This window comes from Tetrao urogallus (genome assembly GCF_951394365.1).
Source record: "Tetrao urogallus genome assembly, chromosome: Z".
Taxonomy (NCBI): Eukaryota; Metazoa; Chordata; class Aves; order Galliformes; family Phasianidae; genus Tetrao; species Tetrao urogallus.
Genome location: NC_136816.1, coordinates 33,667,431 through 33,678,256, shown reverse-complemented (window position 1 = coordinate 33,678,256; position 10,826 = coordinate 33,667,431). Strand labels below are relative to the sequence as shown.

Genomic DNA, 10,826 nt, shown 5'->3' with positions numbered 1-10,826 from the left:
AAAAATAAGAACAGTTTCACAACGTTTATACTTAAAAAGGTGCAGCAACATATCCAGTCTTTACATTACACAGCATGAAGTCAAGAAGACCCTTATGTCTCTGCCTTTCCTACTTGCCATTCTTTGTCCATGTTCCTCCCACATGTAAAACACTGCTTTCACAACATGGTAAGAGTTCTGCCTGTCAGCAACAGCCTTTACTTTACTATTTTACTTACAACATTTCTGTTTGACTAAGTTAAGCAGCCTCAGCCAAGCCACATCTTGCTTTCTAGTATCTCAGTTCTAGTTGTTATAGTATCTGCCAATCCAAAGCACTAATTTATCAGCACTCTTCCAGCTCAAAATACTGGCTGTGCAGTCAAAAACACAAATAACACGTTTTTTTTTTTCCTTTTTTTTTTTTTTTAAACTAGGAGGACGACCACCCTGCTCTCATGGCACAGAACACTATTTACATTGCAATCCTTGACTGTGTAATACATCTGGCATTTTTGGGCAGAATTCCTGAGCTAGGGGCCAGAAGCCCTTAAGCAATGATTTAAGGGGGGTGAAAAAAAAATCATACAACTTGACTTAATACTGATAATTTCTAGCTTGTTGCACTTAACTGACTGAAAAGCAGAAATGCATCAGACAGGTAAACAAGAGAAGGTTGTTTCTTTTAACTTATCTTACTGTTAGTAAATGAAAACTCTATTACAGCTTAAGGGCTGAGTTCCAGCTTCAGGTACATGCATGTAAAACACTGCACACATACCTTAAAAATACTAGCTTTTTCTTGCTCATAAGCTCTACACACATGCTTTAAATATACAATGATTACTTGTACATTTAAAGCTGAAATTAAATTCAGCACAATTCTCAAAAGGAGCAGCACCTCTGCTGAAAAAGTTTGGCTATGGTACTGCTCATTCCCTTACCTCTTATATATTTTGCTCAAGGACTGCAATAACTAAGCTTTCACCAAACCAAGCCGAAGTTAAAGCCAAGACATTCATTCAAAAAGCCAAAATTAAAATTCTCCATACATCAAAATGTATATTTATATACATTTATTTACATATATACATATATTTATATATATGTATGTATATATATATTTATATACATATATGCATATATACATATATGTATATATATAGTCAGCAGTTCCTATGAAGGACTTTTTACTTCAGAAAACATTTGTCTGTCAAATTCTGGATGTTTATACCAACTGAAGAGATGCTGAATGAAAAAAACAGAAAAATAACAGCAAGTAAACTGTTCTTATGGATATTAAATTTTCCTATTTAAAAAAAAAAAAAAATCTAAGTTCATCCCGAAAAGAAAAATTAAAAAATATTTTTAAATTCTGAAATCAAAGTTATTTCTTGCAATTCCACTCCATGTATTTTTAGTGCAGTGAAAAATGGGCCACGATTATTTCAAGTCGACACTAGTAGATAAAAATAAGCTATGCTGCACAGCTTATTTGTACCCACTACTGATCAGTCTTATTTGGCATGCTGTAATAGTACAGATCATGCAAAACACGAGCAGAACATTTTCCTGACCTTGATTTCAAAGGCACTAAAATAAGGTGGCCACTTTGCTTATCAATGCAGAAATCACACTCCAAAGTGCTGAGTTTTCCGTGGAGTGGCACCATATCAGGAATCTGCTACTCCAGTAAATCAACAACGGCAACTCACACAGTAAGTACTAGTGAAGGTTTTGTACCTTTATCTTTCTGAACCCTGACACTTCTTACTATAAAAGAACCACTTAGCCATAAAAGTTTTACTGGTTTATTCAGGTTTTTCCAAGTAGAATTACTAACAAGTACAAGCAAAATACAAACTCCTGCATTGTACAAGACAGATGTCAGCTGAAAGTAAGTGAGGATGACTGGTATAACTAACCACATGATAGACAAAAAGAACTAACTTTTCAGTAAAGCACTGTATACTCCTGCTCCTGTTGAACCCCAAGAAAAGTAGCAAGAACCATGTATATCCATTCCTTCATAAGTGCAGAGAAGTAACACTGTGCAGAGACTGGAACACTGAACTTTTAAGACAAGAGAAATGCCTGACAAGGGACAGCCCCATGACGTTTATAACCAAAACACTATTTCAACCAATCAAAATATTCTTAGCAAGCAAGCCGTGGGCAGAAAACTTTATAAGCGCAGTTTACTTGGATGATCATAGGTTGAAGTGTGTATTTCACTGCATAAGGGAAATTTAAAAAGAGGGATATAAATGTCCAAGTGTCAAAATAAGAACACATTCTGTTAGGCACCAAAAGAAAAGCAGTTGCAGACACATTAAAACTAGCATTCTAGTGGACAGAACTCCAACAGGTCACAGGGAGGTCAGCTTTGAAGGAGAAATACAAATGAAATATAAACATGGTATTGTGGAAACCAGACAAATCTCCCATAGCTTTGTCCAGCCAGCACTAATCTAGACATCAGCTGTGGTGTGTAATCTAAACAAAGGGATTGGTCGTTTCATACATCTGGAAGCTGTCATACTTTGGAGTCTCCTAATAGTTATGTGTAACTGAAACATTCACTTTTGTGTAACAGCTTTTGCAACTGTTGTGTGGTCAAGAACCGTTATGTGCACGCTATCTAACATTACTACTTTCTGTAGAGTACACAGATGTTTAGTAACACAGCTCTGATGAACTCTTCTCATACTAAAAAAAGAAAACAAAAGCACACATACACACACACACACACACAAAAAAAAGAAAATAAATGGGAGTCAGGGTGAGGTGATGGATCTTCCCTTAATGCATTCTCTGCTGAAAGCAAGTTTAAGTACTCATAACTTTTTCACTTCACTGTCTGAACACAGCATCTGCTGAAGAGCAATGAGAAAGGAAGGTCTGTTCTCCACAAAAAAAAAAAAAAAAAAAAAAAAGACAAACAAAAACCAATGACAGTCTATTTAGCAGGTAATGGAAGATAGTTGTAGACCAGCAAACCATTCATCCATACAGTACTTCAAGAGAGGTTTAGATGAGCTTTGAGAAAAAACTGCCTACTGTGAGGACAGTCAAATAGTAGAACAGGCTCATCAGTGTTCAAGCACTATTTGGACAACGTTTTCAAAAACACACCTTAACTTTTGGCTGGCCCTGAAGAGCTGAGGTAGTTGGACTTGATCTCTGTAGGTCCTTCCCAAATGAAGTGCTCTGTTCTGTTCTACAGTATCTCTGAAGTGCACCAGAGCTACAGCAGCAAAGCCCTACAGCTGAACCTGCTCTACTGCTTACCTACATTCCCCTTGTTCCAGCTCAGCTGCAGTGGCATGGTGAACAACATGAAAATAATGTGGCTTTCAACTATTCTATTTCATTCCAACATTTCTGCATGGAAATCACCAAGCTCTCCAGAACCACAGAAATGACTCTCACCCTGTTCATTACCGGCAAAATGACAGGGAGCAAGAAGTCACTCAAAGCTCAAGAGAAAGGAGGTGAGGAATGGTGCAGGTGAGGCACTGCAACTGTTCAAATACAAATCTCAATAGAGAAGTGAATGGATTCTTCCAAACAAGGACCTACAGGGCACATTCTGGCATATTAGCTGCAGCCTGTTACTTTTGGAAAGAATAACAATGATGCATTTTCTAAAGTCCTGAGTAAATTAAAGGTCTTTGAAGTTTAAAGGCGAAAGCACCAATGTGACCTTGCAGTTACAACCCAGGTGGTTTCCAAGATTTACAGAAGAGGGCTCTCCTCTTGCACTTCCTCGAAAAGGTAGAGCAAGAGCCCTCTGTTAGTTCCCTGGGGCTGAGTAAACCTTAGCACAGCTTCTGTCATTCTAGCTTCTGTCAGTGTGTTCACTGAGTTCAGGATTTTTCCCTTCACCTTCTTCTCGATGACACAAAAATGGCCACGTGCAATACCTTCACTAAAACAAAGACAAAAATATTTTTAAAACTGTAGCTAGCTTCTTTTTTGGTTGTGACGTATAAGCCTTCCAACAATGGGCACCAGCAGTGATGTGGAAGTGTAGTCAAGATGGAACTTGACAGAGAGCCTCAGTGATTTTTATTTGTTTTAAAGACAACAATCATACAACCATGTAATTAAAATCTTCAAATGTCTTTTCTCAACACAACTCAATATACAAAAACACAGCAAGTTCACTCCACAGGAATATAATGCCCACTGTCCTGCTGTATTTACCCATAAGCATCATATTAAGCTTAAATACTAGAATTTGATGTTAATCTTCAAAACAGAAGTATGGATTGAAGAACAACTTCATTTTGGCCAGTAAACTTCCAAAAAAGCATATACATATTCTTCAAATGCATATACAACTATTCTTCAACTGTCATATGGAAACACCGCTACTATTTTTGCATTTAAGAAACCATATAGTACAATCACAGAACCATTAAATTTAATGATTAAGACCTCTGAGATCATCTAGTCGAACTGTCAGCCCACCAGCACCACATCCTCTAGCAATGACCCTCAGTTCCACATCCACACCATTTTTGAACACCTCCACGGAAGGTGAGTCCAATAACTTCCAGGGCAGCCTCTTCCAATACCTCATCACTCCAGAGAAGAAATGTTTCCTAATACTCACCCTGAACCTCCCCTATAGCACAACTCCAGGCCACTACCTCTCATCCTGTCACTACTTACCTGGGAGAAGAGGCTGACCCTCACCTCACTACAATTCAAATGAAACAGTTAACTTGGAAATTTCTGAGTAAATATCTTTCACTGAACCCTTACACACCCTAACTGACATATAACACTATGCGACAGAATTCAGAGATCAGCAATTGTCTTATGTCACATGGGTCCATATGAAACAAAAGGATTGGGTTATGTGACAGGAAACACATCTCCAGACTTACACACAGCCAACCAAAATCCTGCCTAAATTCACAGCGAAGTAACTGCTGCAGTGACAAGAAGGCAAGTACATCTAAACAACACTCCTCTGCTGCTGCAAATGAGTGTACACGTGTAAGGAAGATCTGACTTACAATTGACTGGGTCAATTCTGCTTACTACATTAAAGCAAACGTTACTTCAGCCCACTCACATAAATTTGTCTCTTTGAAACAACAAATCCTCAAGGATCCATTCCTCTACTACTCCTTTTTGTTTCTCCAGATAATCCTGGTCTAAAGTTAACTGATGTCTTAGGCAGAACTTAAGAATAACTTTCTTCTCCACCCGCATTTGGTTTTGCTGGGTTAAACAAACTGATAACTGACAGAAATACGCTGGTTCCTTCATCACTTGCATACTTCCCTCTTCTTCATCTAATTCTTACATTCCATGTGCAGAGTACTGTATTTTAAGACAAGTCAGTCACAAACAGAACAGTAGTCAGTTGTTATTTTCCCCTTTAGAGTGAAAGAAAACAATTTTACACATAGTTCAAAACTTCACTTTCATCAGTCTACACATTTGGTGCTAATTCACTTACAATAACTATACACTTTATTTATTTTTAACTATACACAAGCATCAGTGCTGAAACTTCTCCATGACCACTGTGGCATTTCCTCTTCCCTGCAGACTGTAACAGTTTTCCTATGTCTGCTTGTACCACCCACTCTCTTGCTTCCAAGTGGCTGGAAGAAAGGGCACTTCATGTTAGACCTTAGTTAGTTTTGCAAAGAGGACTAGCACACAGAAAATTACTTTAGGGGGAAAATGTTCAACTGAGCTACAGCCAGCATAAAATAAAAACTGCAGAAAGCAAGGAAGGAAGGAAAGAACACCATGATCCTTTCAACGAAGGAAAAGGAATTTTAAAAGTGAGAAAAATCCCAAGTCAATGGTGGTATAAATTGAAGTATCAAGGAACAACATGAAAGTATCTCTCCTATTGGAGATGTTCCAGTCATTGTCATTCAAGATACTCAGTAGCAAAAATTCAGTCTCAACAAAATCTTCTCAGGAGTTACAAAACTACCTTCTTTCAGAAGCAGATGCAGTAAATTTACATGTGTGACTGCTGTTCGCACACCAGGCTCTGAGAGTTCTTACTAAAGTGGTAGCGGAAAACATAACCAGTTATGGGCATGATTTCTTTTCCATCCAGAACACTTCCTAGTTATGAATGGATGTTTCTAAAACCACGTCTGTGTCAAACAAAATTCAGTCTTAAAGGAGATCAATGCAAAGCCCTTTTTGTTCTCTCAAGGGTGTAAGATGTATAAAGATGCTAAACAGTTTCTGCAACTGTCTTATGCATGGACACCCACACACAGCAGTTCAACCAAACCTGAAAGACTGTAGCTAACAGAACTGGCACTTAAAAGCCAGTCCAGGATTTGTTTGCTAAAGAAACTAAAATGAGCATCCTACAACAGCACTGGGGATGACAGACCTACCAATGAGAGCAAGGTATGTGGCCCAACCAAGGGTGCCAGAAACAGATTACAAGACAGGATCATAGACTGAGAGCATACTGTGGGACATAGAGTAATAAATGAACTGCTCTGTACAGCAGCCAGAGCAGGATTGACTTTTTAAAAATAAAACAAAATAAAATAAAGCTACTCTGCAACACTTAGTGCCAAGAAAGAATTTCAGCGGAAATCTGAAATCCTGTTACTTTGGTATCAGTAAGCTCACAGAAGGCCAAGAGTGTTGGCACAAATTCTGAAAGACTAATACAAGAAAACTGAAGAAATAATGTTTTGGAGATCTGTGATGCTTCTTCTCTATTTGAAAGTTTGCTTAGGAGATGCATTTCTGAACTACTTATGTAAATATGTCAGCCATAATAGTTTCAGACCCTGACTACGAAACATTTATCTTGGAATGTGGATGGTCTTAAAACTTGCTCAAGTTTCACTTTCCTGTTTTTAATTGTGTTGCAGTTTTAGAGCAAACATTTACTTCTAGCAAACTTCAGTGCCTCATTATGTTCCACCTGTATGGTATTCAGAAATGCACCATATAAAATCAGCCTCTTTACGAAAATACTGACCATTTATTCAGCAGTAATAGCTGTTAAAAAAAAAAAAAAAAAAAACCTACAGTAGCAATTCAAAACTCCTTTCATTGCAATTATTACTTGAAATGTATTTCAAGTAATACACCACATTTGCCCAACATTGCCCAATTCATTCAAACTCTTTTTAAACAAAAGGTAAAGACAGCAGTGAGGTCGCTATTTTTAGTTAAAAGTGCAATTAAGCCACTGCTTCTATTAAAAGAAAAACTGGTCTAAGGGCTGCCTTAGTACAATAACTTCAAGGGGAGTAACACAACTACAAGCTCAAGGTGTGAGGACTGCGCGTCCTGAGCTCAGAAAAGTGAGTTTAGTCATTGCTCTCCAATCCTTCAATGGAAGAAGAGCGTTTTCCATACCACTCCCTCTGTACCTTTCCCATTTCAAATTCTCACTACATACTTCTGCCTGCAGTTTCTGTGTCTAAACATTTAATTGCTATTCATTAGGTTTATTTGTGTAATACCCTTGTTCATGACCAGAACAGTTATAGAACCTCCACAGCTTAGCAAGACTTCTCGTGTTGGCGGTCACAGTGCTAGAACAGGAAGCTTGTAAGCTAAATTAAACGCAGAATGACTAATGTCAATTGTAATAAATTTGCCTTTTTGTGCAGTTGAGAAATTAAGTAAGTAGTAAGTTTCTAAACTTTATTTAAGTTTTAATATTACATTATTTAATTCTCACATGAAAACTAAACCCAAATTACACAGGTCAATTTTGTACAACCAGCTGCCTAATGAGTTCACTTCGGCCATAAGAACCTCAGAAATAAATTTCAGCTCATTTTTACTTACTTATTTATTTATTTACAAGGGACTCCCTTCTCCCAACCCTGAAAATAATGAAGATACCAGTGCACTAGCTGAACTAAGTAGCTATTATGGAGAACGTATTTCTTCGTTGACAACTGCACTTTTGCTGCTGGATCAGTCCTGTAGGTGCTGCCAGCAAGCAGTTTCTTGCTACTAAACTACTGGGAAAAGCAAGTGGCATTAAGATGGGATTGTCCTTCCTCATAATAGAACCCACAGCATACCACAACGAAGCACAGTGGATGGGACTGTGATCAAGTAGTACCTACCAAACACTTAAATGAAAGCAGAGGCGGAAAGAACATGACCAAATAAAAATTAACCAAAAAAAGTTGTTTGCAATGTAACGGGGGCTTGCAGGACCTAGTGACTAGGACAACCCCTAAGTGTGCAAGAGAGGCTCTGGCAGTGCCTGCTGTTGCCATTGCAGAGCAGCAGTCTCACCATGCTTTTCTACCAAAAAGAAGTTCTGTCAGCTATACACCATTTCCATAATAGAAAACTGGCCGTGGTTTCACTGCCCATGAACTTGGGTCTGGCCCCACCGTGGTTGTCAGGTCAGGGATAGAGCCTGGCGCTGCACACCATCATTCATCCACAGGCTACACAGACCACTTCCAAAACAGCGCTTGGCTGTGTTTGGCTCAGCGCAGGGCTCTTCTACACACACAGAGCACTGTTTAGTAACGATTATTTATGCAGCTCTTCTCATTAACTTTTATAAGCCAAATTCTGCTGCGAGCGATTTTTACACAGACCCAGCGCAGCCGCCGCAGCCAGCGGGCTCCGCCTGCCGTTACCTCAGACCGGCCGGCAGGAACCTGATGCTAAGTCAACAGCATTCCCCCGAAAGGAGACACGGCATTGCGGGGCCGGCCTCGGCACGGGTCACCACGGCTTCACGTCCTGACAAGGGTCACCGAACCGGGACCGCGAAGATGTGCCTGAAGGCAGCGTCACTTCGGCAGTCTGCCTTTAATATTTTTTTTTCCTTCCTACTTGTAGTTTTGCTGGGGTTTTTTTGTTTTGTTTTGTTTTGTTTTACCTTGAGACAGCCGCTCCCCCCACGGCTGAACGCCGTCCAAGCTCCGGACCACACACAGCCGCCCGCGCCGCGCTCCTCGAATCCGACCCCTCCCCCCGCCCCGGGCGCACGCACTCCCAAGATGGCGGAGGGGCGCCGACGCCGGCGCGGACCCTCTCTCCCCCGCGAGAAGGCGGCAGCGCTGGCGTTCGCCGCGCTGCTGCACGCAAAGGAAACCCGCAGCCCTCCGCGCGGCTCCCCGTCCCGCTGCCCACCCGCACGACGGGAGCGGCCCGCCTCCCACCCTCCCCCCGCAGCGGGCGGGGAATTGGTACGCACCGCCCGGGGCCGACGCACTCCGCCCCAACCGCCGCGCGCGCGCTACCCGCTCAGCCTTCAGCCCCGCGCACGGCGGTGGGAAGGTTCGGGCCGGGGAGGGATGGGGGCCCCGCACTCACCTTCTACCCACAGCTCCTCCACGTTGGTCTCCAGGTTGGCCGCCCGTAGTCCCACCGCGAACGCGCCGAATATCAGCAGGCCGACCACCAGGAACTTGCCGCAGTTTTTCTGAATGTAGCAGCCCAGGTTAAAGAGCAGTCTCTGAAACTTCGCCCGCAGCCACAGCGGCGCTCTCCTCCCGGTAGCTCTCCCCTGCAAGGCAAGCGCGGTTCAGTCAGCGATGGACCCCACGGGCAGGGGCCCCTAGGCCCTTAGCTTTCGCCCCGCGGCCCTGACTGGCGCTGCCGTGGGGCGTGCAAGCCCCTTGCCCTGCGGAGTCGCCACTGGAGGCTCGGCGCGGGATGCCGGGGGCAGCGCCGCGCAGTTGCACCCGATGCTGCTTTCCGCCGGCCCGAGCCGCGCTCCGGGACCCACGTGGTGGGCAACGCCACGGGATCAGGAACGGTTCGCTGCCAGTGCATACAGCCGCAGTGCGAGCTGTTAGGGAGCGGAGCAACCATCCGCGCATTACGGGGTTTGTGAACGGAAGAGGGCAGCCATATGGGTTTATTTTTCCATTTCCCTCCGTACAAAACCCGGCGAGCCGCTCCCGGAACGCAGCGCTCCGAATCCGCGCCCCGTGCGCGCAGCTGAGGCCGGCCGGCTGTGACGGTGGTAGCCCCCGCCCGCAGGGAGAGAACGGCACGGGCTGCCTCCGCTCGGGGACCCCACTGCGGGGCAGTCGTGCTTCGGCCCCAAAAAGCACGGCTGTGCTAGGGGCCGGCCGACAGCTCTCTACCCGGAGACGGCGGTAGCGAACCGCAGAGACGGAGCGGAAGGGAAAAGGCAGCACGGCCGTGGGGGGGCCGCCCGGTGCAGCCACGCCGGGACGGGGGAAAGGAGGGCTCTCTCTCCCGCACTGAAGAGTCACAGCCGTCCCTCTCTTTTTTCCCAGCATTTTATTGGTGGCCGCTGCGCTCCCATCTCCTCCTTCCACCCCCGCGAGAAAACACACCACCCCCTCCCCCGCCGCCAAACGCAGCGCCAGCGCCGAGCTCCGGAAAAAGAGGGAGAGAGTGAATGCACCTTTGCGATCTGCTCCAGGGCGAACGCCGCGTCGCAGTAGCTCGGCCGTTGCAGATACTCCCGGTCGTGCGCCGCGGCGCGCCGGGTCCCTCCGCTCCGCCGCCGCCGGCCGCCGGCACTCCTCGCCGCCCGAACGGGGTGGCCGCCGCCGCCCGCGGTGCTGCTGCCGCTCTCTGGCTCCGAGGCGTCAGCGGCCGAGGCCATGTTGCCGCCGCCGCTGCGGGCGGGACAAGCGAGCTGCGGCCGCGGCGGGGCCCGGGGGTCCGGGGGAGCGCCGGTGGCCCGTGGGGCGCGGCGGAGCGCGACGGGGGCGCGGGGGGCTGGCGGCGCTGCGGGCCGCGGGCTGCTGCTGCGGGGGCTGCGGAGGCTGTTGCGGCGCGGCCGCCTCACGCGGGGCGCGGGGCGGCGGCTGCCGCCGCGGCCGCTCCGGCCGAGTCGCTCCCCGCGCCTCCCATTGCCACATCGC

The 10,826-nt window shown here is 45.1% G+C and overlaps 1 protein-coding gene across 1 annotated transcript in view; it reads right to left on the bottom strand.

The window, feature by feature from the left end:
* The window catches only part of PTCH1 (patched 1), a gene marked incomplete at its 3' end in the record, with an annotated part of 62,202 nt that extends 51,632 nt beyond the window's left edge, over positions 1–10,570 (bottom strand). Inside the window, exons 1-2 of the mRNA XM_079548794.1 lie at positions 10,361–10,570; positions 9,295–9,487 (exon numbers count right to left, since the gene is read on the bottom strand). Coding sequence (XP_079404920.1) covers positions 9,295–9,487; positions 10,361–10,564 — 397 coding nt within the window. The 5' untranslated portion in view covers positions 10,565–10,570. The remainder of the gene's footprint in view (positions 1–9,294; positions 9,488–10,360) is intronic.
* Positions 10,571–10,826: the final 256 nt, after the last annotated feature.